The following is a 27,980-nucleotide window of genomic DNA, read 5'->3' as shown; positions in this document are numbered from 1 at the left end:
CTCATCCCATAAAGGAATACATATACAGATTTTATCACACTTCACTGCCTGTATATAATTAAGAGGAGTTTTTTTTACTGTTTTATAATCTTAGATTGAGTGGGTTAGGAAAAAAAAAAAGAACAGGTTTTACTGGGTATAGCTGGGTGTGTACCTTCCAAATTACAGTGCATTGTAGTGTAGTCATTCATAGACAGGCTACCTTTGCAACTAGTTAGATTGCCACACTTGGTTAAAAAACCCCAGCACATAACTACCAGAGCACTTCTGAATCCCTATAATACAGTTACAAAATGTAGTTTCTAGTCATGAGATTTGAGCAGCAGCCTACAGACTAGATGAGAGATTCATCCCTGTCCTTGCTATTAATCAGTCTGAGCTTAATTAGCAGCTCAAGCAGCAGTCTCACCTTCAATTATGTTCTCCCTTTTCTAGAAACTACAGTGCTGCACTAAAATTAGGTTGAACAAAATATGTTATGTCCTGAAATAAGTACTCATCCCATTGGGATACCATGTAGTTGCTTATCACAAGAGCATTGCACCTGAGCACTCTATTTTCTCCTCTTGTACGTAATTGTAGTTGTAATTTCACAAAATACTATAATATAACCAAATATAAATAATATTTAATATTGATTTTTCTAATAGCACCACACCCAATTTACAATTTGGACAGTATTGTATTTAATACTGACATAATAGCTCTGTACCACCCTAAAAGTTGAGTCAGAAAGTACATTAAGTATGATACCTTAATTTTAAGAAACTGGTTAAGTGGTAATATTCCAGTGAAAAATTTTCTTACCAGAGCTTGATGACAGAAGAGCTTCTTTGTGAGAAGGTGTTTTAATAGTGCTGATAGTTTTATTTTCACATCCTCTCTTCAAGGTCGACACAGATTGCACCATTTTAACCTTGGGAGTTAATACACTTCGTAGTGTGATTTGGTCTTTCTTTGGTATGTTTTTCCCTTGTGTTGTCCCATCTTTCACAGAAGGCATCTGTTTTAAGGAAAAAAAAACAGAAACCAAAAAGCCAACAATTCAATCCACACACCATCGTGAGAAACTAGAGAACTCCCTCTGCAGCATATGTAATGAAATACTGACCACCCCAGTAGGAAACATGCTTAGTCTTTATCCCATTGTCCACATCTGCAGTTCAGAACCTCAAGAACAATCTCCTGAATGGCCTTCAGCAATGCAAACCTATGAGTTTGAAGCTAATCATTAGTAATGACCAACACACTGAAAAGAGGTTACAGAGGTCATCAGAATTTCTTCCTCTTCCTCCCCAAACTCTAATTAAACCACTTAATTACATGACTACACCTACTCTCAAGATCTTAACCAATGAACTACACATGCTAAGACCCTGGAAAGTTAGTTGTCCTGTACTACCTGAAATGTCACAGTCCTTGTAATTAGTTTCCTGATCTAGGTCTTATGTCACAACAGCTTAAAATCCTTCACATTGGGGTGCCATAGATAAAACATAAGTGCAGAAGTACATCCAGGAAAGGTATAAAATAACTGGTTTATATGTGTGAAACTCGTTTATACATGTTTCACACAGAATTCTTGCTCCAGTTTATACAGCCTTTAGTTCATGGCCACTCCAGTCAAGCCTATGAAGACACACTTTACAGTTCAGCTCTTCACGTGCTCTTCTGTGACTCAAGCTGACTACAGCAATTCGGTCAGAGTACCAAACTTTCTATTTTTTACTACAATCCTCATCTTCAATTTCAGATGTTAATTTGTACTTTTCCACTTAAGAAGACGACCACTTCTTAAATTTAATCCAGCCGATTTGTCTACTGCACATTTTATACAAATTTATCTATTGCTTCTCCAGGTAGAAGCAGAACAATTAAAATCACAAAGTTTTCCTTTTTGGCCAAGGAATGAATTAAAAGTATTCTCTCCAACTCTTTAAACCAAAAGTAAGGCCTGATAAAGAATGCAAACTCTTAAAGACTGTAGAACTAAAACAGACCATCCTTGCTTTCATGCTTACTTAGGTTTTCAAGTTAAATTATTAGTCAAGTAATAGTACTTTTATTACTTTCTTGTGCAATGTTTCGAAAATGTTCTAAGTAGCTTCCCCCATATACTGAGCTTCACTGAATTTTTCTGGCAAATCAGTAAGGCCTGTCAAAAATTCAGGCAACAAGAGTTTTACCAGTAACAGCTGCAGCCTGCATTCACCAATTTAATGTAAGCTATTTAATCCACAAGCCAGCAACAGGAGAGATTCCAAAAAGCACCAAGACTCCAATTCTGTGTTGCTATCACACCTCCTGAAATCCTGGTCAACCCAATCCTGACATTCTTCCCTTCTTTCCCCTTCTCCTTTTCTTTTAACCTTCTTTCAGTGCACTTGAAAGCAGCACATTTCTCCTGACAGGCAGCTGACTCATCCCAAAATATTTCCCAATCAACCAACGCATGCATACCTCCCGGCCAGGAAGTTTGCACCTTCCAGCTGGCTGACTGCCTAAAACCAGGTATATGCCCTCTGAATGAGAAATATTTCCTGACTACTCCCAACTCTTCTAATGAGTCCCAGCTCTACTTCAAACAAATAAACTCCCAAATTATACAAAGGAGACAGTGAAATTAAGATGTTAAAAATAAAAATGTTTCACCAACTTATTGGTCTCTGGACTTTGTGTGACTTAACGTTACTGTTCATATATGCACAACATTTGCACAACTAATTTTAAAAAGTCTACTTTAGTTCTAAAGCGCATTTTGAAAGAAAAGAAAAATTCCAAACCGAGCAATTTATCTCTAATGTCTATCAGAAGTTACAGCACCACTAGAATAATCTTGAAGAAATGTACATTAAAAGCTGTATTTAGAAAACCTCACCAAGTTATGCTAAGCAATTTTACAAGATTGACTAAATTAAGACTTGTTTGCTTTTATTAGACATCTTACAAACTGTATTGTCTTAAAAAAAGACTGTACTAAAAAAAAATTGTGTTATGGAACAAGATGAAGGTGGAGACATTAAATTGCACTTGAAGCCAACTGCAACTAATCTGTAAAACAATACTTCACTGTCTTTACTAAGGCGAGACTTCATGTAGAAATCAACACTACAGTTACATTTGTAGACACCAAACCCATTCCACAATTTTCACACAGTGCAATACTGAATTTCCTTTTTTTGCAAATGTACAAAGCATACAAGTAAGCATGAAAGCAAAAAAACTTACCAAAGGAACAGAGTGCACTTCAAATGTTTCATTTGCCATATCTTTTATCAATGTTGCTTCCAGAAGCACTCCCATGTTGCTGCTTTGCTCTTTTTCACCTTTGGTCAGGTCGATATTTTGAGAGCAAGGTGTCATTTCCATTTTATCGATTAACATCTCTTCTGAGCTCTCTCCAGATGCTGGAAGCGCAGCAGAAGCCAAGGAGCACAACGGATGGGTAGCACTTGCTTTGTCAACCTCTTGCAGACTTAACTTTAACACAGGTGTTTTTGAAACCTTATGGGAAGCATTTCTGGGATGTGTTGTGGCATGACCAACCTGGCTAGTGAAAAGGTGTTTGTTAACATGCAGCTTATGGGGCTTATTTACAGGCAATTCCACTTTAGTATCTTTAGCTGCATCTACTGTTTTTTTCAGCACTTTTATAGAGGATGACAATTGCCTTGGGGAACCAACCCTTGAAGGTGAGGAGAGAGATGATAGTTGAGGGGACTGGGGAGACTTTTTTAATGCTGCACTGTCTCTTGGCTGTGGCACAGGTCTAGACACAACCTTTGGCTTAACATTTTTAAAATTAGGTTTGGGAAAACTAACTATCTCTGATTTCTTTGCTTTGGTTATTGTTGATGCCATCACAGACCTGCATATTTCTTTTCTTGCAGTTTGATCTGAACTAGCTTTAAGCCCCGATCTGTTATGTCCTCCTACAAATGCTTCACTTTGTCTTAGTCTGGAAGACTTGTCTCCAAGTTCTTCCAAAGCTGGAACAGAGAAAGTCCTATTTTTTGATCGTTCTTTAGGAGTTGAAGTACATAGAGATGAATTGCTTTCATCAGCTGTTGGACTGAAGACCAAAAAAGTTGCTTCACATTTCAACTCAGGCATAACCGTCTTATTTAATTTTGGAACACTGCAAGATACAGAAGGAATGTTGTGCATATTCTGAAGAGCAGCATTTCCAGAGATACTTTGTTCTTTGGTTAATGGTTCACTAGTTTTGTTTGATACTTGTTCTCCATCCATTTGATCTACTGGGACAAGGTGCACACTATTTACAACACTATCCATGCATGTTTCAGCACTGGAATTCCCAGTTTTGTCACGGAAAGGAGTAATCTGCAAGGATTTCACTTGGTCATCCTCATTAATATTAATGCATGGTGATAATGCATCTAGCTTATAAGGATCGATACATCCAGCAGATAGTTCTACAGCCTGTGCTTCTGTTTCCTGTGATTCATTATCATCCGTGATAGTGTTTTTTGGATAGTGTTCAACACCTGCAGAGATGAAATTAGGCGTTCTTTCTGAGCTGGTTCTATCAAACTTCTCTGAGATACATACTTCAGAAGAGACCAAAGTTTCCTGCAGATGTGTGTCATCATTTTGATCAGTTCTCAGATTTTCACCTGTAACATTAGTAACATCCAATGTGCTCAGCTGGCAGCATGCCCTGTCATTTTTCAGGGACTGCAAGCTCTGCTCTGAAGCAAGAAGAGTTACTACAGACTTAGAGTCAGTCTGAGTGTAAGGCACTGAGTGTTTGATACTCTGATTTTGTATTTTTGCCATAGCAAAATCACCTTTCACTAAGCTTGTTGTTGCTTCCAAGCCACAGTTCAAAGGACACATACAAGTCTGTTCAGTCACAGAAGACTTGCATGCAGCATCTGTATCTCCCGATGGAACTCCTGTGCAGCTATATTTACCAGGCGTCTTCTGCAGATCAAGTACATCAATACGCTGCTGTTTTAAAAGACTTTTGAAGTCACCCTTATTTTCAAAAATGGTACCATCTTCATGCTCAGCCACTATATTTTGGGCAGTTGAATTACCGTGTATCTTGGTGGCACAATTCTCTGAGGAAGGTGTACCTCTGTCACATGCATAGCTATTTCCATTTTCATCCCTTATAAGTAAAGAAGACTTCAAGCCATTCTTTGCTTTGTCGTCGGACTTCCCAACATTCATTTTGAAAGCTAAATTTTAAACCGTTTTCATTTTATAATTCTTTAAAATCTCAGAGAATGCAGATTCTTCTGAACTTTGCAGGAAAAAAAACTTATTTTCCCTGGAATGTGTCAGTTGTCCTGGAAGATATTTTAAAAGCAGCTCTTTGTTTTCATGTTTCCCAAGAAGATTCAAATGTTCTGGAATTAAAAAGAAATTTTAAAAAGTTAGCCAAACCCAGATTTTAAGACAGTAAGCATTCCCTAGTCTTCAGACATCAGAACAGCAACACAGAAGTAACAACCCCACTGAAGAAAAACTTCAGTCCTCATCCCTTGATGCAGAGCACCTAGAGACTGTTGTTTCTCTGGCCTGAAGGCCTTTTTCCTGCCCTTTGAGGCAGGAATGCATAGCAGAGGCAGCTGAAGATTTCAAAAGGGTTATTTAAGACATCTGAGTTGAAATAGAGAGGAGAGGGAGGTTTGTGATCAGCTCTGGGGCTGCAGCAGTACCCTGTCCCCATGATGGTGAGGCAGCTAACTGTAGATGCACGTGGGACCCCTTCAGAGTCACTGAAATGCAATTCCTTATCAGTTAACTGTCTCCATCTTCTACAAAGATGACACAAGATTAGCCAAATGACAAAACAATTCCAGTGTCCTCTCCAGCAGAGCAGAGCCATATACCCTCAACCAAAACCCAAGAGAAAGGTAAAGGGGTGGGATTGACATGGACTGACGGTGGAGGACAACTTACCACACATGGGGTGGAGTTTCACAAACAAAAAACAGCACAGAACCCTTGCAACATACAGTGACAAGCTCCTAACAAGCACCAAGACTGCACCTAAGTACCAAAACTACAAGGATGTGAATGAAAGAGAAGATCAAACAGTCCAAAGGAGCTGGATGACCTCTGTAGCACTCCATATGAAAGGCTCCTAGTACTAAAAATGAGCCCAGAGGCAGGAAGAACTTCAGAATTATAACATATGGTTGCAGTGGGTGGGGAGTTGGCCAGAAGGGGGCTTCCAAAGCAATTAAAACCTGAACGGGTAGGAAGAAGTTCACTGGATCTGACAAGGGAATCTGGCTGAAGATGCATTCAAAGCTCAGCTTCCCAACTGAAGAAAATGAACACCTGTTGAACACCTTCACCTGTCTGGAATGACAGATTATACTCCAGTCAAAGAGCAGGAAGGACGACACTTGTTGTCAAAAACAATGAGCAAACAAACAGGTCTCTGGTGTTTAAACAAAAATGCAGACATCAGAGCATGGTGTCCCCAAACAAGGACACTGATATAACGATATATTTGAAATATGGTGCAGCAGGACACGTACATCAGGATTAAGTATGGACAGTGGGCAGAATAACTCACAATTCACATAAGAATTATATAAAAGTTCAAAATTATTTCACTGTTTCAACTATGGTGACAATACTGGATACAATACAAGACAGTTGCAACAAGATCAGAAAAGATTATAATAATATTGATAATACTAATATTAGACTTCTGGCATAGCAACGTTGATTAGGTACATGAAGAATAATTCTGTAATCATATTTTTTGTAGAGGAATCAAAGACTTTGGGAAACAAGTTTGTTCTGAGAAGCAACTCTTGATTTGTTCCTTAAGAAGTAAGTTTAAATCCTCACAGAAACCATATAAGCCATTCTGGAAACCACAGCAGGGGAAAGAAAATAAACTCTCATGCACAAATACTTTGGAAAACATAAAATGAAGCCAGCACACTAAGTAGGGTAAGGTAAGTTACTTCTTGCATTATTCAAAATTCACTTTTTTCCTTAAATCTTACTTTCTTCAGCTGGAAGCACAGCTTGAGTGACTACATTCAAAACAAAGCCTCTGTCATACTCATGAAAAGTATAAAGCCGCAGGGCCCATAAACAGTTCTGAGTACAAAACAGTAGTGTCCAAAGACAGACTACTGTAGAACTTCAAGAATTTGTCTGCTCACTATGAACCAAACACAGAGTGGATTCTGGCCCACAACCTTGTCTTTACATGGTACTTTGAACACCTGACTCAGATTGAAGGTAAAAAGACCATGAAAAGGGAAAGAAAAAGATACTGAGATTAGACAGCACACCTTCCTCTGCCCCGCTCCGATCCCCAAGATGAAATGACTTGACTAGCTAAAACATCTCCTGGTTCTTCAAGGCTGATCTAGATCTTTTGCTTACCGACTATTATTCAATCCCTGAAGAAACATAAACAACTGTAGTACCCTCATTTTCACCTTTAATTAGGAAACTTAAGGCAGATTGAAGAGTTCTTTAAAAAAAAGTCTTCCCTGAAGGCAGGGCAAGAATCTGTTCTGAATAATTTTCCATTAGTTTAAGTCAATCACAAAATCAACTGCTGAAAAATATTTGCAAACTTTGCTTTCACTGTTGTTTTGACACATTGAAACTTGTTTCTGCTTGTCTGGATACTAGCCCTTGACACAGCTTGCTCACCTAGTCATGCAACAAAAGTTGATTCCATTTTGATTCAGCAGTAGCTCAAATCAAACCAGAAGTCTTACCTTTTCCAAGAGCTTTCATTCTGCAGAAAATAGGCAACTTCAAGACTCAGCAAGAATAAAACTGAAATAATTTAAAGAATGGTGCATTACCTTACAATATATGTAGCTAATAATGCCATAATTTGAAACAGCACAGGTAGCTAAGTGAAGTTTATTTCAACTGATGCAGAAGTAGCTCCAAAAAAATAAAAGCAGGTTTGTTACTGAGTAGAGAAATGAGGAAGCACATTAAAGTTGCACATACCAAGGTGGACATATACATATATAAGTTTGTTACTCAGTACTCTGGACTTTAACATAGCCAGAGCATCTGTAGAAATAAATTATTAATTCAACTATTTTTAAAGCAAATCATCACTACAGTAATCATTACTTTCATGAACAAGTAGAGCAGTTTAAAATACAGCTTCACATCTATATTTAGAGTCCTGAAAGCATCCTGCATAGAAAGAGAGGTATTCCTGAGGATCTGCTATGCTATTTAAAAATCTGTAATCTAGATGAACATTACTCCTTAAAGAATTGACATTCCATAACTTTCCATATAACAATATGTTCATTAAGCTTATGAAAACACTTCCTGGTGATGAGAAATTCATTAGTTTTAGATTTGCCATAGAAGGCTGAATGAAAAATTAACCTCAGCCCAGCATCTCCTCCATGGGGGGGGGGGGGGGGTCAGTAGCAGAAACACAGACACAACAGATGCTCTCGCTGAGAACACACTGTTCCTGGCAACTAGTGACTGGAGGAATTCTCTAAACTAAATACTAATAAATTTGCTTTGACTTGGTCTTACATCAAGCATTATGAATGCCTGGCCTCCACAACACACTACAGTGCAGTGCAAAACAGTCCAGCTGGTTTTGCCTTCAGTAAAGCTCAGCTTACCAAATTTTAGTTGGTACCTCCAGTGCTTACACACAGCAGAAAAAGTCTTCAGTACCTGAGCTCTACGTTTCCCCCTTCCTCAACTGAAATTAGAGATTGGGGTAACAGCAGTACCACTTGGAAAACAACAACAAAACAATCAAACCAAACCAAAACCAAACAAATACAAACATCAACAACAACAAAACCACAAAAGAAGCTTGACAAGTAGACTCTCCTAAAAAAGAGGAGGGATTGACTGCCAACAGCCCCAGATCCAGCAGAAATACACTAAATACACTACAACATAAGAACTGGGCTCAGAGCAAGATCTTGTCACTTCCACTAATCAGCAAGAGGTGTCCAAGGGTGTGCTGTTAAAGGGCAGGGGGACAGTCATTGTTCAGTGTGAGGTAAACAGGAATCAAAACCAGATAATTACAATACATTATTCATCTCACAGGTTGACAAATTACTACAAGAATTCCAGTTAGTTTGTGTTAGTGTCACAATGCAGACATTAATAATTTTTCACTTTTCCTGGTACTCCATCTGGAACTTGATTCTTTCAAGCAAATCATCACAGAGTATTTACGCAAACCCATCAGCTGTTTTGTGAAGCCTGTATGAAGGGGGGACATGGGGTGGGGAATAAATCTGAAAGGAGAGGGCGTGCCCAGACATGCAGGGAGGCTGTCTAGAGGGCTCTAATTAACTGAACATGTTTTGATACCAGGTAAAATGCAGCATCAGCATTTCCCCACAAAAATGCAGTATATGGTCATGATTACCTGAAATTAAAAACCATGCAAAGCATTTCATATGTTAATGTATTACACTACAACCAGTTTACTTGTCCATGTCCTGGAACACAACATAATGACAGAAGTATGACTTTTTCAGCACATATACCTGAAGGCAGAGATGGCATCATCCACAGCAACCAGGCATCCCTCCCAACATACTGTTCAGTGTTGCTTGAATATGCCCCATAAGAAAGCACCAGGAAAACACAAAATGGTTCAGGTAATGTTGCATTTACACAGAACTGAATATTTCAGAGCTCTCTCTGCTGCCTCACTAATGTCATATTCTAATGTAAACCAGTCTATTGCCAAGCTAATTCAAACTATTCTAGCGAGGACTAAGTTAAGCTCCTGTAACAACTGCACACAAACATTTATAACATTACAAGGACAATCTACTCCTAAGAGTGGATTACATTAAGTTCTCATATGCTCATGGCATTGATTGCTTCAGAATACACAGTATCACCAGTAAGTGTACTGTGAAGAGGTTTATAAAAGAACAAAAAAACCCAACAAACTACCAAATCAAAAACAAACCCACCCCATAGGGTAGCTAAGCAATATCTGTACACTTCAGTCAAAGACATTTTATAAGTCAAAAACCATGTTAGACAATTGATACACTAAGCAGAAATAATGTACAAGTTATGTTTGCAAGCAATCAGACAGGCATTTTTGATTGAAGAGTACTAACACTTCCAAAGGCATAAACTATCAGGTTTTGCCTTCTACTGGGCTATTTGCTAGGCTGTTTAAAGACTGAAGGAGCAGCAAAATCTGAAAGTTACGGTTATCAAGGAGCATTAATTTTAATCAGTTACATCTTGGCTCTAAGATATGGAAGAAATAAAGTAGAACAGCAGTTCCACTGCAGAAATGAGACATCCTGAAGCTTTGCAAGAGATTTTGACTTCCCATAAGATGTTCAAACCATGACACTACCATCAGACTACCCCAAAATGTGACAACTGATCCTAACAAGTACGCTGACCCGTGTAGTTTGTCCTAGTAGTAAGTGGTTGCTTGAGAGAGCAATGCTAGCACTTTTCCCAAAATCTCAGCCTCCAGTGATTCACTCCTGAGAGTGTTGGTTCAATTGTAAGTTTAATCAGCTTTCAAACCCTTCTTTTCCTTGCCCATAGTCATTGCTTTGCTAAGATGAAAAGTCCTTACCTATTTAATTACTTATAATCTCTGACCATCCTTGTTGTCCTATCTTGAAGGATATTGTGCTGTTCACTCCATCTTCAATTTCAGACTATTTGTAAGCACATAAGACACAGAGATACTCCAGCAGATTTATACAGTGTCTTAATAACACTGTTCTTCCTTTAATAATTGACAACTTTTGAATTTTAATGTTAGGTAAGTTTTAGGAGAACTCTGTATTCAGTAGTGGAACACTATTTCAGTAATTTTTTTTAAAGAATAAAGCCCATATTTTACTTAAATAACCAAGATACTTAATAACATTGTCTAGAAATGAAATCCAGCATTCTAGGGAGGTACATGCAACCTCCTAGACCTGTGTGTTCTGCAAATGCGTATGTCTTTCTCCACTCTGTTCTACAGCAACTGCCAGGATGAAAGTCACATAAGTAAGAGCTAAACAAACACCAGCTACTAACACTGTAAGTAAGGAAGTGTATTTTATTGTCTGAGATTAAGTGCATGATCAAACAAAACCAAAGTTTGCACATCTGAATGTGCAAATGAGAATAGCAATAAGCCCCTCATATGAATAGTCCAGCACACACTCATAACTTAATCTAACTCTCATTCTGCAGCTTCATTAAGAGAGCATTCATTACTAAAAGTGTCGGACTACTCACAAGGTTTTTAATTTCACACATGGTCAGTTATATACTTAGTTATAATTAGTTTATCCATTGCCATCATCAACAAAGCCTGTGCATGGTTTTCCAGATCAATACTCAGTCTGTTCCTCTTCAGGAACTTGCAAGAATGCCATTAAGTTCTTCCTTAATGGTAAATTAGACATTACCTTTTCAGAAAGAGACTTTGGGGGATTTTTTTGTGCTATTTTATCACAACTAAAATATTTAGCAAGATCATATGCTATTGTACAAGGAAGGATAAACTTTCAGGTCAGAATGAAAGTAAGGAGCTGCAACTGGAAAAAACAAACAGTACATTTACTATGGCACTTCCTTGCAAGGTCAAGGTTCAGGTACTTGTTTTTGAAAGACTTGACTGAATAGGTAAACAGAAACAAGCCTGAGACTGTCAGAGCTCAGTGTTCAACAATCCTCACCAGTGTTCAAGTTATTTGACTAGATAGGGATTACAAATCAGATCACCTTCTCTGTTTCCTGGAATTCTGCTAAACTGGTTTTGTCCACTGCTACCATTTAAAGGGTACATTCATACATTTTGGTATCTTGAAGCTATGAAACAGTGGGCCAGGATTATTCACAGAAATTTCCCCTCTGATTGAAATATTAATCCCTACTGATGGAAATACTACCAGTATAGGAAGAAAGGCAATAATGTATTATGCAGAACAAAAATATTTTGTGAACTCTTGCTAGGTCTATCTGCTCACATAGACCAAAGAAGGTTTGTGCTCTTCAAGAGTGTCTTCAATTTTCAACCTAGTCTTCAGATATCCAGCAATTTTCCTGACCCCTCTCATCATACATTCTTGATCATAATTTCTCATTCTCTGACAAAATTCCATCCATCCATCAAGGACCCTTGATGGTCCTTTAAATCAACTTCAAACAGTCAAAATAGAAGTTGTTCCAAACTAACAGGTCATTCCTCCCACCAACCTTTCTAACCTGCATTATATTTCTCTTCTTTTACAGACTTGTCAATCCTCTTAACTTGCCCCATGTTCTTTTCTCATCCTAGCTAAGTCAAATCTAGTAGAGAAGCAGGTACACAAGGAAGCGGGAATAGTCATAACACCCTGGATTCTCAAGACAAATGGCAAAGTGTTTTTGCTGGCGGCTTTATGGTGGTTTGTTTTGGCTGTTTTTTTCCTTTGTTTGAATGTGATTTTTAAAATTTGGGTTTTTGATATCCTGATTATTTAATAATATTTAAGCGAAGACTATCTGCTGTTAATCTCCTCCTGCCTGACAAGTACAAATCTTTCACAAAAGCAGAAATACTCTGCAGCAGCAGCACAACATTGCAAGAGTAGCTAAAATGCCAGTTGTAACCTTTGGAGGAAAAAAAAAAAGGTGGTAGCTTCCTAAGAATGAACCACGACTTGGCAGGTGAGAGTAGAAATGGCTTTAACCATTACCACAATGTGCCAGGCAGCATACACTGAGAGTTCTTAAGGTTATGTGCTAGCTTGAAGCTTTTAATGTCCCTGAACCTTTTACAAAGCATCAGTGCCCACAGCCCTAGTGTGAGTACTACAAACTTGGAGCTGACATTAGCAGTACTCGCTAATGGACTGTATGGACTGTATCAATGGAATCAGACCGCTAAAGACAGAGAAAGATTCATCTGCTGTCATGCATCTCATGTCCTTCAGATCTTCACCTACAACTGAGAAGCCTTTCAGCATTTGGCTATATTTAACACAGACATACGATATGAACTAGTTTACAGAGCAGTTGGAATACTCTCAACCTGTAGTGAAGACACTCTAAGTACAGCAGTATTACTTAGTTCCAATGGAATATTCTGTGCAATAAATCTATAACTTCATTAATTTCTATGAAAAAGCAGACCAAAATGGTAACTAATGACTGAAAGTGCAGCACCTTCTCCATGATATTGCTTTGCAGTAGAAATTGAAGAATTAATCAATATTCTTAGGACTTCTCATATTAACCAAGTCAGAAATTTAACCAGCTTGCAGTTTTTGCAGACTCAAAAGTTTTTTGCTGTGCAGAAATGGTCATTTATTCAGTAAAGACTACTGCCAGCCAAAAACAGTTTCCACTGACACATCAAGTTCTACCACTGAGTTAGGACTGCACTTTTGCACAGCAACATCATCACAGCAGAATTTAATTCTGAAGATGGTGAATTTGACAATTAAAGAACAGTGCTTTTAAACTTAAAAATTACTTAGGCTATTGATTCTACACAGTGGAAAAAAAATCTTACAAAACTGCAATAAACTGGTTACAGGAAATAATATTCTGGCAGCCAAATAGGAAGCAGCACTGACCCAATGATTAGAAGTCCTAAAGGTTGTTAAAGATTTTCAGTAAGTATTGCTGGATAGCAGTTTAAATCCTAACAGTTATGCCAGTATTTCACCTGCAGCGTTGCACAACTGAGATCTGGAGCAAAGATGCAATTCACAGAATCACAGAATAATGAGGTTGGAAGAGACCTCTAAGATCATCAAGTCCAACCTATGCCCTAACATCTCAACTAGACTATAGCACCAAGTGCCATGTCCAGTCTTTTTTAAAACACATCCAGAGATGGTGATTCCACCACCTCCCTGGGAAGACAATTCCAGTGCTTTATTATTCTTTCAGGGAAAAATTTTTTCCTAATATCTAACCTATACCTTCCCTGACGTAGCTTCACAACCATCATTTCAAATGTTGTAGTCTCAGGCAAAAAAAAAAAAAACAAAACAAAACACATTTGGTTTTCGAAATAAAACCTTGTTATTTTTTCTACAAAGGAAACAACACTTTTACACCTTCTACATTTTTTGGTTGTTTCTCTTTGAACCCAGGAGACAGAAGTCCCCAAATCCAAAGCTCTGAGAAGCTACATACAGCACTGTACCTCTGCAACAGACAAATGGCAAGAAATATGCTGTGGCAGTTTTCCACAGCTGGTTAAAAAAAAAAAAAAAAAAAAAAAGCTTGATTTATGCAATGCTATTGGGTTGGAGGCTGATGCCCTCTGGAAAGCGTGAGCTCCCCATGCTGCTTGACACAGCTGACGACAGGCTGCTCGCACAAGGGCTGAAATTCCACCACGACCTTGAGAGTGAAGGACTGGAGAGAAGGGCAAGCTGGGCACATGTTGCTTGAAAGGCTGCCAGGGCAAGGTTACCCAAGGGACCCCCTGAGAGAGATCCAGACATGCAGGCTTGCTGGTTATGCCCTGCAATTTCCCCTTGGCTCCTGGGATAGGGCTCCATTTGAGCCCTCAGCAGCAGCACTCCCAGAAAAGGAGTGCATCTGCAGGGCAACAGCAGAGCTGTACAGAAATCATCCTGTCAGTCCATCTGAGATCCCACAAGAATGCTGTAGTCTAGCAAAGAATTATAAATTTCTTCCTTAAAATTCAAGTGGTAAAAATTAGTTTTTAGATATTTTTTCTTTAATCAATTTGCTTGAAGTCAAGCATAAAATCCAAATGGTGCTTGTTATAGACTACATATTGTTTTACAGTATAGTCAAGCCTCTTCCAAAACTTCCTTCAGCGAGCTGGATGTTATAACTGCAAATGTAAACTCCTCAGAAAGTTCTCCCCATTAAACTAATAGCTGACTTGCTAACTTCCCACAAGAGTAAAGTGTATATACATCATCACATCATTGCAGATATGCTGAACCTACAGTGATATGTTATATGGGAACATTAGCATTGATTTCAACTCAAAACTGACTAAAATAAATGCCACAGGCAGTGACAGAAGTGTTACACATGCAGTGCCACTTTCATACTTGATGTTCCCCAGTGAATTTCATCTTCTGTACAGACTTCCATTAGAAGAGAGATATGCACAGCTAGACGACATTGCACATTCTGGCACCGTCTTTGTCCTAACAAGTGAAAAGGCAACCCTCTGATTTTACAATAAATTAGTTCGTAACCCTTGAATAACTGACAACCTAATTGAGTCTCATGATTAACATGCAAAAACTGCCTCTCTCTTGCTCTGGCTGGTTTTTTCAGAGTCAGCTTTTTTTTTTTTTGCAAGGACTGATCACACATTAAGTTGTGCCATATAGTAGCCTCAGTCAGGCAATCCACTCATATACATGGATTGGTCCTCTGCAGTCTTTAGGACTTGCTCACCCCACATTTAACCTTTTTGGCTTTCACTTCACTGGCTGTAGAAGCCTGATGGAGTGAAACTGCATACAGGCAGTGACAGCAGCACGATGATTTAGAAGTCATCACTCTGATCTGGTACACTTTCAAGCAGTCATTCTACCATCAAATATTTAGTCTTCTTAGCAGCAGCCTACACAATATCATTTATTGGGCTTAAACACATTTAACACATGCAAATCTGCAGCAGTAAATACCTGGAAGAACACAGATAAAGGAGCTTCTCAATACTACTATATAAAAAATGTCTTAGGAGGAAAAAAATTACTGCACGTTCTATAGATTCTGCACAGGGACAGGCAAAGATTCTATTTAAATGATATCTTTATAGTCTTACACTCAAAATTCAAAGCTTCCCTGGCTCAAAACTGTAGAGAACACCAGGGTTTAAAGCATCACTGTGCACAAGCCGTGCTATGCAGGCTGTTCATCCAAGGACATAATACATATCCATCATTAACTGAGACAGAATATTACTTCTTGGATTTATGTGGATCACAAGGTCTTCGTTATTTAGTTCCGCTAAGTCCCAGCACCAAATGGCAGCTTCTGGGTCAAACAGTCACTTAACAGTACAGAAATCTAAGGAACTACCATCCATATCAAAGGCAAGTCAGAAACACTGATAAGGCAAGTATTTCACCACCCTGCAGTGCAGGTGGAAAGCTCCTCCACAGAGCTAACAGGAAGCATACTTGAGTAACTTCATACAGCTGACATTAAGTTTGGAACACAGATAAGGAACTCTGCATTTCAGCTTAAAGAAGCAAGAAAACAATTCTCACACACAGCCATGTATTTGGGCTGCACATTGCATGGGGCGGGGGGGGTGTTAGGGAATGAGGAAGAAAAACTGTTGGAAAAAAATAAACCAAAAACTGATGCTCAGGTATCTAGTAAAAGTTAATTAACCTTGCACAACCAAATACTGTCCTGTGAAGGGTAACCGACTTCCTTTTGAAAACAATCTCAGTTTATTTAAGTTTGCATGACGGAATTACTTCCTCTACCAGCAGCAAGTTCAACAATGTTGCAGTTTCTAAATTTTCATCTAGAAATCCACCAATTCACAGGGCACAAACAAGGATCCTCATGTGCTGTTCAATCAGGACTCTGCATGCACAGCTTGTTGATACAACTCTGGTAAATGAAATCCCAGAATGCTGGAGCAGGCTAAATACAAAAGAGCTGCCGATGTAGGCGTAGTGGGGGGAAAAAACCCCAAGAAAATAAAAAAGCCCAAACCACGAAACACACCCAGTGCTGAGTAATCTTAGAAAATAAATAGGGGGAAAAGTCATTAAGCTTATCCTGGTGGAAAATGCATAGCCCTAACTGCCAAAAAATTGAGGAAAAAAATAGTTAAACTGAGCAGAACATCCAGGAGAATCCACAAGATCCACTGGATCTCTTATTTATGTTTCTCTAAGTTTAGAGACTATTTAAGAGTGCTTTCTTCCTCCATCAGGTGTTGCAGGATATTCCTAGAAGAAGAGGCTGTTTCTACCTTGATGTTTTTCCTTCAAATCCACCACTGGGGTTCTGCTCTCTCTGTGCCAAATTAAACATACCAGAGGTGTTTTCAGAAGCCATTTGGGTAGTATACTGCTGACAAACGTCAACTACAAGCCATTTATGTTGCACTGGGAACTTTCTTCAGAGGAAATTGCCTCACAAGAACTAGGGGTGGAAAGAATTGGCAACTGGAAACCACTTGCTTCCATCCTCTGAAAAGTCCAGCTACAGAAAGCCTTCAGGATTGCAAAGCAATATTTGGTGGTTAGACTTCAGTGTTCAGAAGTTTGCTGAAAGAAGTAACAAGGAACAGTAGTCTGCAAAATAGTTCTAGGAAGAGGATGGTGACAATAAAGTTCCTTGGGCTGAATTTCTTCCAGCCACAAGGAAGTTCCTAATCAAAACGAGGTATGTCAGAAGTCAGAAAGAAGGACAGCACCCAGGAACTGGAACAATTACCACGCAGGAGGCCATGGTTCAATCTGTGGGCAAGTACTAAGTGCTCAAGTTAGTCCTGCTCTTCTGACCTTGCACATGACAGCCTGACTGGTGCACTGAGTCCTTAATTTCTGACCACTGACAAGGGTTTTTAAGAAAAATAAGATTTTTTTTTTTTTAAATGAAAAGGGAGAAAAATGTGTACTCTTAAATGATCCCATGAGAGGTAAACAACCTCTACTGAGGCATACATATTGGTCTCAAAATCACATTCTGCCAATCAAGCCTTCCATGGCAGAAATTGACAGACTGAGTCCTTTGACTCTTTTCTTCACAAATCATTGCAATAACAGAGAATGGCCAGCATGAAAGTTAGCAAATGCAACTGTTTTCAAAGTAGTAACTTGTAGTAAAGTCTTCTGAACTGGTTCACAAAATCTTCCTCTCCCCATCCAAGGCAGAAGCAAGAACAACTGCCTGCTTAAACTTCCAGTTTCTGAAAGTTTTAAGTCCTACCAGTTTACCACCCACCTCTCTCTTAGTAGTCACACCAAAAATGGTGTGTGTTTCTCCCCATCATGTCCTTGAATTCCAAGTTTACATAACAAGATTAATTGAAAACCCAAATTTGACATTCTCATACACATTTCAAATTAAAAGTTAGCTACTAACAATTTTAAGTGCTGTGGACAAGCTACTTTCATTCCTAAAAATTATTTAGGTATTCAAACCTGCATTTCCTGCATGCACAATAAAGAAACTACAATTTCACATAGCAGGTGATAATACAAACTAAATCCAAGGCCAATCACATGTTATAGCAGAGAGGCTGGAAACTCTATGAGAACACTTTTTATATCCAATATACTTGAGGGATTCCCACAGACTCCACTGAAAGAGCAAAGACCCTTATACATAGAGAATAAACTGGCATTCACATACCAACAAGCCAGAGAGCACGTTTTGGTTTAAGCAGAGTAATCTTTACAAACACAAGAATACTGCTACCATCAGTTCTTTCTCCTGTTCAGTTCTGTGCTCAGGCTTAGCAGCCACTTTTTACATCTTCATCCTACAACATGGTTCAGTTATTTTGCATAGAATGGACAGAAAACAAGAAATGCCACTCTTACACTGTGCTTACTTCAAAAAGCTTGCTCAGCATTAGATTCCACATGCAGAAATAAAATGAAATAAAACTCAGTATTCCAGTTTATTTGTATGTCAGTACCTGTATGTTTCCTTATATGACCACACAATGGAAAAGTACATTTTAAAAGCTATTTGACAAAGCAATCACAAGTCTTATCACAACCACGGATTCAGTGCATAATACACTGGAGCTTGCAGTTAGGATAACTTGATGAATCAGATGCCTATCTCTACCTTACTCTTTGATATAAAAAGCAACTTGTTTATAGTGTACAAGGACAAAATACAATTCTAGAATTTAAGTATACCATGTTCACTCTTTCAACAACACAAAATATATTTACTAACATCCCTGTTAAGTTTTCAACATCAAATATATATGTAAATTAACAGTTAGATCAGCAAATAATTTGGATTCCAAACGAACCACAGGTGAATTGATTCTGTTCTGAACCAAACTATGTAATAACAAAGTCAGGCTCTGCTAACTGAAATTACAGCACCAGAACCATGAGCAGAAGCTGGCATTTGCATAGACTCACCCCATGGCCTGGGCAGATCGATCTTGCATGTACCTAGAAGGTCACTATGCTCAAAACGTTAACTATGGAAGGAAAAACCAAGTATCAACTTAGAGAACATTCCTGTGGTCTCACCACCAGGCTTCTTTCAAATTGAGGCTACCAAATTTCATGTCTCTCGTATTACATGAACTACACGAGTCTGACAGCCCTGGCATGACATCCCACCTCTTTGCCAAGATGCACAGAGCCAGCTGAGGTCCAGGAAAGCTGACAGCTTCTCCAACACAAGCGGAACCACTGAGGCATATTTAGCAACCAAGCAGATGCAGTGGCAGCAAACACAACTGCACTCTCACTTGAAGAGTAACAATTGCAAAGAGTATCATCAGGACAATGGGACACCCCAATACCAGACTCTCCTGACTGTAGGCTGCTGCATCTTCCCCATAATCAGAATAAATCCCAACAAGTTTCACAACTTTTGGGAAAAAACCCAAAAGTTCTAGTCCAAGTAGGAAGAAAAGTAAAGGCCCCTTTTGGAAAAGGGTGTCTGAATAAAAGTCTCCACTCAGACAAGAATGGCAAAGCTGGTTTTCTGACTGACTTGGTGGGGGGAGGAGTTAGAGGTGAGTCAGAGTTACAAGAACACATTTTGCCTAACAACGTACCATACGCAGAAAGAAACAAGATGCCAGTACAGGCACACGTATTTAGAAAGAATATATACAGAGAAACACCAGTCACTAGGTGCTTCTGACAGAAGGTACTTTCATGTATTGGTTACGTGCTTTAATGGCAACAGTGTATTTCTTCCACAGAATAAATTCAGCCACTATACTTACACAAATACAAATCACCTGCTTTCACTAACTAAAACCTCATGGGTAAATCAGAGTCAAGTTGAAAGCTGGAAGTCAAGAGGCTTCACTTACAAGACAGGCGGGCACATCTGCTTTACAAGCACATGAATGAGTTGTCACAGAAAGCCTCATCTACAGCAGAGTGACCAGGAACAGGACAAGATGTACAAGAATCATACAATTCCGGCCAGCAATTGGTACTGTGCAATAACCTCAGATCCCTCAGATCATAGTAAGGGAAACAAAGTTCATGGACCCCACTACTGTCTCCACAGCCTGCACTCCCCTTCACTCCATCTGCTGAGGAAATTATCAGTTTTGGAGAGAAATGAAAAGCTGTATGTTAGTGAACCGTGACAATGGTTTCCCTTTCTCAGTTTGAAAAACATACCTGTGCTTACACAGAGAATAGGGTACAGGTCAGAGTCCAGAGCGGTTTTGTTAAACATTTAAGGAGATTCAACTTAATGCACTTTTCCAGACCTTTTGGCTGGAGATGTTAGCTCACTATGTTACAGGCAAAAGCTGCCTGGTTGTGAAGGACACCTTCATACCAAGCACCAGCTTCCACTTTGAGTGCTTAAGTGTTTAGGACACTATTCCTCACATGCACACACTCTTTTGCATGCACTATTCACCTTTCAGCATCAATAAGATAAAGACATTTTATTAAAAAAAAAAATCTTAAGCTTTTTGGAAAAAAACATTGCTACCACTCCTACTTGATGACAACAGAAAGCCATAGGTGAAGAGGTGAGGTATAGAAATGCAGGTACAAAACTAATTCCTCCTCTACTATTTCAGGATTGGAATTTAGAACACTGAAAAAGGATACTATTCTTAAAAGACTGTTAAATAACCTATAAAAGAGAAATGTATATTTAAGATACTGTCACTTCAGTACAATCCTTCAGAAGCTACTTCCAGGATTCATTTAGAAATAATTACTACTTTCATCTAACGGAGACCCATATGCAGACTGCTGCATCCAGCATTTCATCCTGCAGAGTTTGGGGTATTTTACCTTTCTTACTGAAACAATCACAGTTAAGCTACAAGTTAATGCGAAGCCATGGCTAGTTGCTTGTTTGAAAAATCTCTGCACCACCAAAAGACTGAGGCAGCAAGAGGCAGCCAGCCCACTATCACTCAAATTATGAATTTTTACACAGTCACTGATTTGCTTGCCCCTGGTGTGGAACTCTGTGCTTGAGCACAGGATTGTGCTTGTTCATAGGTCAAGTTAGTCCTGCCTACAGAATATTTATTATAATTCAATAATACATTCAAGTCAGTAACTGTGTTGGCTTGAATACATTTTGCAATAGTAATTTCCTCTTTTTTTCCCATTCTAGTTTTAGGTAATCCCGCCTTCCATAAAGAGAAACAAATTACACTTCTTCCTTTATCACCTGTAAAGGTTTGATTGATATTTCCATTTAATTTTGTAACCAAATACTGGCAGATCCTGTTTCAGTATTTTAGCTTAGCTAAAGATAGCAGGATCAGAAAAGATGAGACATAGAAAAGCAATACCTTAGCATGCAAAGATCAATGATTAAAGACCACTTCAAATACTGAGAATAGCAAAAAAAGGCCCACCAAGTAGAGGCCCGTTATCATTCCCAACTGTCCATTTGAAGAACTGGAACTTGACAGTCCTTTCTAAACTTCTAATAGAAAACGGCATATTATACTAGTTTTGCCAACACATCAACCAGCCTTCCAGGAAATAGTGTGTCAGCAACATACTGAAACTACATGAAAGGGGTTTTTTGGCATTTGTCTGTCAGCCTGGTTATGTCTTTAGCCTTAACTACAGAAGCCACTAACACTTCTGGTTTAGCTGTAAAATTTAAAACACAGGGCACATGAAATCAATGATAGTACATGTTTATCATTCAGTACAAGCCACCAAACCTCACTCACAAGTACTACCATCTTCTATGTAATTTTTATAAGAAAAAGGTTTACTTTGAACCACTTTTAAGCAAACAGCCTGAGAAAATGCCAATAATCTTTTCAACCTCTAAGCAGTAAAGAGCAAACTGCAAGTGTCGCATGTTTCTATGTTTATGGAACAGACAACTTAAAGCAATAAACCTGGGAAGTTATGTGGTGTATAACAGCAACTTACACTAGGGCACAGTAGAAAGAAACATACCCCACGAACTACTTACTTAGTCAAAGCACAAGCCTTTCAGAAGAGACAAGTTGAGGCTCAGTTAGATTAGTCATCAAAAGCTCTCTGCAGTGGCATACAGCAGAGTACAAGAAATCAGTAGGAGTAAGGGAAGAAGAACTAAAACAAAACCATAGAAGCCAGATTAGAGAGAGTCCTCTCACAAGATTCCAAGTTTCAAAGATCAGTTCAGCCACGCAGCAATAAAAGACTCAGGCTGAGGAATTTTCCTTAGACACTCTGCCAGCACTGCATCAAAAACTCCCTGCATGCTACCAACACATTCAGCAAGTTTGAGAAGGACTTCACAAGTTTGACAAATGCTATTTGTTCACAGGTCTTTTCTGTCTTTTCTTGGATCATGTTCACACTGAGGGACAAAACCTGTAGCTAACAAAATAAGCACACCTTTGCCTGGGCAGATCTGAAGTAAGAGGCAGATGGATTTACTCAGCTCACTTTTTTTGCGACTGAAGAACTCAGAAGACTTTAACACCACAAACTACTGTTTTTGTAAAGCTGTGGGCTACCACAACTCAAATACAGTCCAGCTACAAAGTTACTTCAGAGCAATTGCTGTGCCCAGGAGTTGCTGCAGCCGAGCGCAATTAGTGCTGTCTGCACAAGGCTCCACAAGGTGCTGGGTGCTGAAAGCATACAGGTGGGGCCATGGTAAAACATTGAGCCTGTGCTCCAGGTCACAGAAAAACACACACACACACAAGCAGGTGTTTCCCCCACTGTCACTGCCCTTCTCCTGTGCATGACAAATTACAACATACAGTTCCCTGGAAGAGAATTTTATACTGAAATGTCTGCAGAGCAGCTTGGATAAACGTAATCTTAGCCTACCTTCAGGCAGCCTGAGAAAAGAACAGTTGTTTTGAAAAGCCATATTGCAACATGTCAAACAATTATACATTTTGCCTCATGGAACTAACAGCTCTCTCTCACCGTTTTTAAGGGACATAAACTGCAGTCTCTTAACTCCTGTCTGCTACATGCAAGTAAAGGTGAAAATGGTGCTTCCAAAAAACTGAAGACTTTCCTTTACTAAATTAATTTAACCACATCATAGAATTAATCTGGAAGTGTATAACTTGCTGCTAAACCTATTACTCTAGGCTTCTAAATTAATTCAAGATTGCAGGAAAAGTGGGAAGAGAAAAAAAAAATAGAATACATTAGTTATGTGAAACAGTGTTAAAATTACTTTCACCCTCTGAAAATATTTCTTTCCTCAGGCCATTAAAAGTGGCCTGAGGAAAATACAAACAAGTACATTTTAACAAAGTAAATTGAAATGTGGAATTACCATAGTTATATTAAACTTCACTGTAACATATTCATAATTTAAATTATGCCATTTGAGTGGTATGTGCTCACTGACACTTTTAAACACAGACAAACCACTATGTTTGGGTACACAGATTAACAGTTGAAGAGTTAAATATTTCAGAGTAATTTCTCTTTTTCAGTGAGAACTTTCTTGCATTCATTTAAATTATTCTGTTCAATGTCTGAGTTTTCAAGCTATAAGGAATGAAGCCAATTGCAATCTCGTAAGAGATCACAAAATTAAACACCTCTTTTTTAAAGCAACAACCTCCAATATTTCAGAAACAAAGTTATGAATCTAAGGTATCCAGTGGACAGTGGGCATCCAGTTGGTGATACAGAAATATTATAAGAAATGATGCAGTTGTAAGTGAGAATTGGTAATGCATCATTATGGAAGAAGGCACAGAGCATCAACTCACTCTTTTGCCTTTAGAGAACAGGTGATAACTATTACATTACTAAGACATTCTTTTAGCAATAGAGGCTAAATGAATAAAATGATTGCTCTTTGAAGAGGAAACAACTCTTTCAGCTATCCCATGTTCTTGGATGACAAGCTCTCTATACCAATGAGCTTTTTAGCAAAGTTCTTCAAGGTGTCAAACTACTTTGGCAAATCCAAGTTTCTCTCTGCCTTGCAAAACTTAAGTGGATGGCAATAGGCTTCAAACTCCATGTAACACACAGCATAATACAGCTCGATAGAGTTACCAGTGGAAGAATACGATACTGGAAGGGCCAAGACTTCGGCACTAGTTTGTCATTCAGATCCCCCCTCACAGCCTCAAATACTGACTACCAGTTCATTGCACATACCATCAGAAAAACACGATGTCAGAAATTTTATAGAAAAATAGAGAGTTGACCACCTACAGAATAGGAACAGCTGTCACCAGGTTGTAATCATCAAGGCTGAGAGAACTGGGATTATTCAGCCTGGAAAAGAAACTTCAGGGTGACTTAATTGCAGCCTTCCACTACCTGAAGGGAGCCTACCAGAAATATGGAAACTATTTACAAGAGCATGTAGTAACAGGCCAAGGGGGAACAGTTACAAACTGAAAGACAGTAGGTTTAGATTAGACATTGGGAAGAAATTATTTACTGTGAGGGTGGTGATGCACAGGTTGAACAGAGATGTTGTGGATGCCTCACCCCTGGAAGTGTTTACTGCCAGGTTGAGGTGAGGCTTTGAGCAACCTGATCTAATTGAACATATTCCTGCTCATGCCAGGGGGTCTAAAACTGGATAAAATTTCCAACCACTCCATGGTTCTGTGATCTCTCAAAGAAAAACAAAAGCAACACACAAAGATGCAGAAAACAGAAGGAACGAAAGCAATCAGTATATAGCTATTGACTAGGAGGATACTAAGGCTGAAGAACCTCACCCTCAGCACCAAAAGCATTCTGCATTCAGAATCACTGGGTGGTGAATCCGGCTGCTGCTCAGCTGGCACAAAGGACAAGGCAGGGTATGTTAACCACAGCCATCTAACAGCCACATGCTAACACCATCCCCAAAATAAAAGCAACACCAGAGGAAGCTTGCACACACAGCCCCTTCCTCCCCTACTGTGCCAAGCCTGCCTCATCTCATCATTACCTGACTTTCCTTGGTTCCTAGTTGAATGTGTTATGGCTTGGTTATGACTTTAAGGATTTCTTAAAAGCTGCTCTTTAAGGTTACTCAATACTGAGCTCTGGACTGATGCTTCTACTTCATTACACCCGTTTTTGCCCATAACAGTCTCTCTCAGGGAGATTAACATACTTTCACTCTATTTAAATACAGTGCAAATATCTCCCTGTAAAAAAAGTGATCACCAACCATCTGCCCTCCTTCTCCTCTCCCCTTCAGAACAGATCCAAATTTATCTTCTCTTTGACCCTTTCATTCATATTTTGTAAACAGATTAAATCTGCAGCCTGCATGCTTTCCTGAACAGGTTTTTCTAATTTCTTGCCTACCACTTTTGACTGCTAGATTCTTTTCCCTAATGAAAAGTTTTCCTATACTAAGGATGCTAAAGAGTGCTGCAGGAGCAAGCTGACTATACATGGCAGCACCAGGCACAAATCACTGTAATCTTTTAAGAGTTAAGCTGACAGTTTGAACATATTGTTCTCCTTCATCTCATTTAACAAGCAAGGGGTAAAAAAGAGCATTTTTCTTCAGAAGTAAGATTTGAAAATTTCATATTAAAAGCTCCTACTGCAAGTTTTCTAGCTGAGGTATTTAATGTGTTGTTTCTTGAATGAAAAACAGATTGTCCTTTTTATACCCATCTATTCAAAAGTAAACTTTTCTTTGTCTTGATCTTCCCTTTACCTCTGAACCACCAGCAGGAAGAGGCTGGTCTATGAAAAGCAGTCTGTCTGTCCTCCCTTCCTGAAATGGCCCATGAAACAGTTAAGTATAAATTTATTTTTCATTTATAAGGAAATCACCAAATACATTAAACTGTGATAAAATTGTATCCAACTACTGACATAGATGATATAGAAGAGTAAGTAGTTAATAACCAGTTTTAGAGTTGCAGCACTCATGTGGAGGATGCTTTTGGTACTGTGCAGATTTCCTAACCATTTATGAGGGGACCCCCTTTTAGTTCACATAAATCACATCATAGTATGTGATGTATGAATTCTGTGCTGGACACTTGCAGTATCATTCCTTTCTCTAGGATGTAAACATGAGCTCAAACAAATACCTAACATTGGCCTAGACAATTTCACTTCTGTGCTGTAGTATAAATACCACACAATCTGAGTTAAGCAAAATACTAGTTTGTCTGGGAAGTTGTTGCAAACTCAAATACTTCTTTCATAGGCTTGGAGTTATGGGATTTCTAATTATTTTGATTAAGAGCTCGGAAACGTGAGGTTTCACATCTATACATGAAAAATTCACATACTTGTTTAACTTGAACATGAGATTTATATAAGAAAGCATGATGAGGAAAGAAAATTGTCTCCCCTGTCCAGCCCAGCTTACTTTAGCATGCCTTGAACACTGCTTCATTCTCTCCACTACAGACAGCATGCAGTCACCAGTGCAGAATGTGAAGAAAATGAGAAAATCCTTGCAATAGTTGGCAGAAAACCTGGGTTTGCATCATTTGGCACGAGAGGCAGGAAACGCTCCCCTGAGTGGGATGCTTTTAGCAAAGTTCTTGGTAAATTTAAGGTCAGAATCTGACTGGATTAGAGACGCAGTCTCAAGGCCAAAGCTCCCACCTCTCTTCCAGGCACTGTAACCCAGCCCTCTGGATTAAGGTAGAGAGCACTGGAGATGTGAAGAATGCCAGGTGCACTTGCTCTTGCCTTTCTTCTTTAAATTCTTCCATTTCAAGTTGTAAGTATCAAGACTCCCAAACTAAGCTTTACAGGCATCAAACCTTTGTTTAACCCTTATGTTCCAACCCAAAGAAAGAGAACTAAAAATAAAGTCATCCGAATTTAGCAAGTTACCCAGTTTTCAACAAGTTTAAAATTACTTCATGCAGATCAGTACCCTACACCAGAACTTGTTTATACTGGACTTTGATCCATAGGTGAGTGCCACCACTTAGCCTAAGAATGTCTGTAAAAAGTTCTGATAACATCTGTAAAAATTGCCCTCAACTAAACAGAAAAAAAAAAAAAAGACAGATATTCCTCCTTTGGGATAACCCTGTTCAGGATTAGGGTTAAACTACAATAATTCAATTTACCAGATCACTGCACTATTGAGTAATTCATTTATTTCTTTGGCTACCCAGGGAACTGTTTGAGTTTCAGGTTAAGCACATTCTGTTCCACTTAAATGGCAACATGCCAAATACATTTAAATATTTAAACATTAACCTCAAAGTCACTGGTTTGCAGAAAGGCAGCCGTTGGCCAGAGAGATTAAATTTTTCTCTAGGCAGTATCATTGAGTACAAAGGCCATTCTGCCTCTTTCTGAAAGTAATTTCTGGAAGAGCTGAAGAGCCTGGAAAACATATTACAGCACTCATAATTGCTTCAATGATAGACTTCTTCGCAAAAGTGGACAGATGCACTGTCTGAAATTTGACATTTTCCCTTTCCAACACTACAGATTCATCTTCTGTGTTTAAAAATGCTACTCTTTTGCTGAATGAAAAAATACAGGGTTGCTACGGTTACTTTTAATAGTTTTATGTTGTATGGGTATCCGGTTATTCAATGTTACTTTGAGGCACAAAGTAAGATGAATTTGCCATCTAAGACTTCTCTACAACAAAAGCAGAAAACAAAACTTATACACTGAAAGACTACTAACAGTTATGAGATTGAAGAACCTGTCTGTAAACTGTTCCAAGTGTTCACTCATAAGTAAATAGAGATGGGATGGACATGAATACTGCATTTTAAAATGTTTTTTGGTTTAGATGTCTGTTGGTTTGTTGTGGGGTTTTTTTGGTGGGTTTTTTTTTGTTTTGGTGTTTTTGGTTTTTTTTGTTTTTTTTGTTTTTTCTGGGGGGGGCAGGTGTGGCTGGGGGGCAGGGGGTGAGACCCTCATTGCAGGAAG

The 27,980-nt window shown here is 38.8% G+C and overlaps 1 protein-coding gene across 7 annotated transcripts in view; it reads right to left on the bottom strand.

Annotated features, from left to right (window-relative positions):
• MTUS1 (microtubule associated scaffold protein 1) overlaps positions 1–27,980 on the bottom strand; it is a 119,166-nt gene that overhangs the window by 79,393 nt on the left and 11,793 nt on the right. For 6 of the 7 annotated variants that reach the window (XM_064418017.1, XM_064418015.1, XM_064418012.1 and 3 more), the window contains exons 2-3: positions 3,229–5,378; positions 808–1,003 (exon numbers count right to left, since the gene is read on the bottom strand). In XM_064418017.1, coding sequence (XP_064274087.1) covers positions 808–1,003; positions 3,229–5,199 — 2,167 coding nt within the window. In that variant the 5' untranslated portion in view covers positions 5,200–5,378. Of the gene's footprint in view, positions 1–807; positions 1,004–3,228; positions 5,379–9,515; positions 9,580–27,980 lie in introns of those variants that run through there. The other variant, XM_064418014.1, reaches the window with a different exon arrangement.

This window comes from Passer domesticus, chromosome 4 (assembly GCF_036417665.1).
Source record: "Passer domesticus isolate bPasDom1 chromosome 4, bPasDom1.hap1, whole genome shotgun sequence".
In the NCBI taxonomy this organism is placed as follows: Eukaryota; Metazoa; Chordata; class Aves; order Passeriformes; family Passeridae; genus Passer; species Passer domesticus.
The sequence above is the reverse complement of the archived record's forward strand: the minus strand, read 5'-3'. Positions and strand labels throughout refer to the sequence as shown.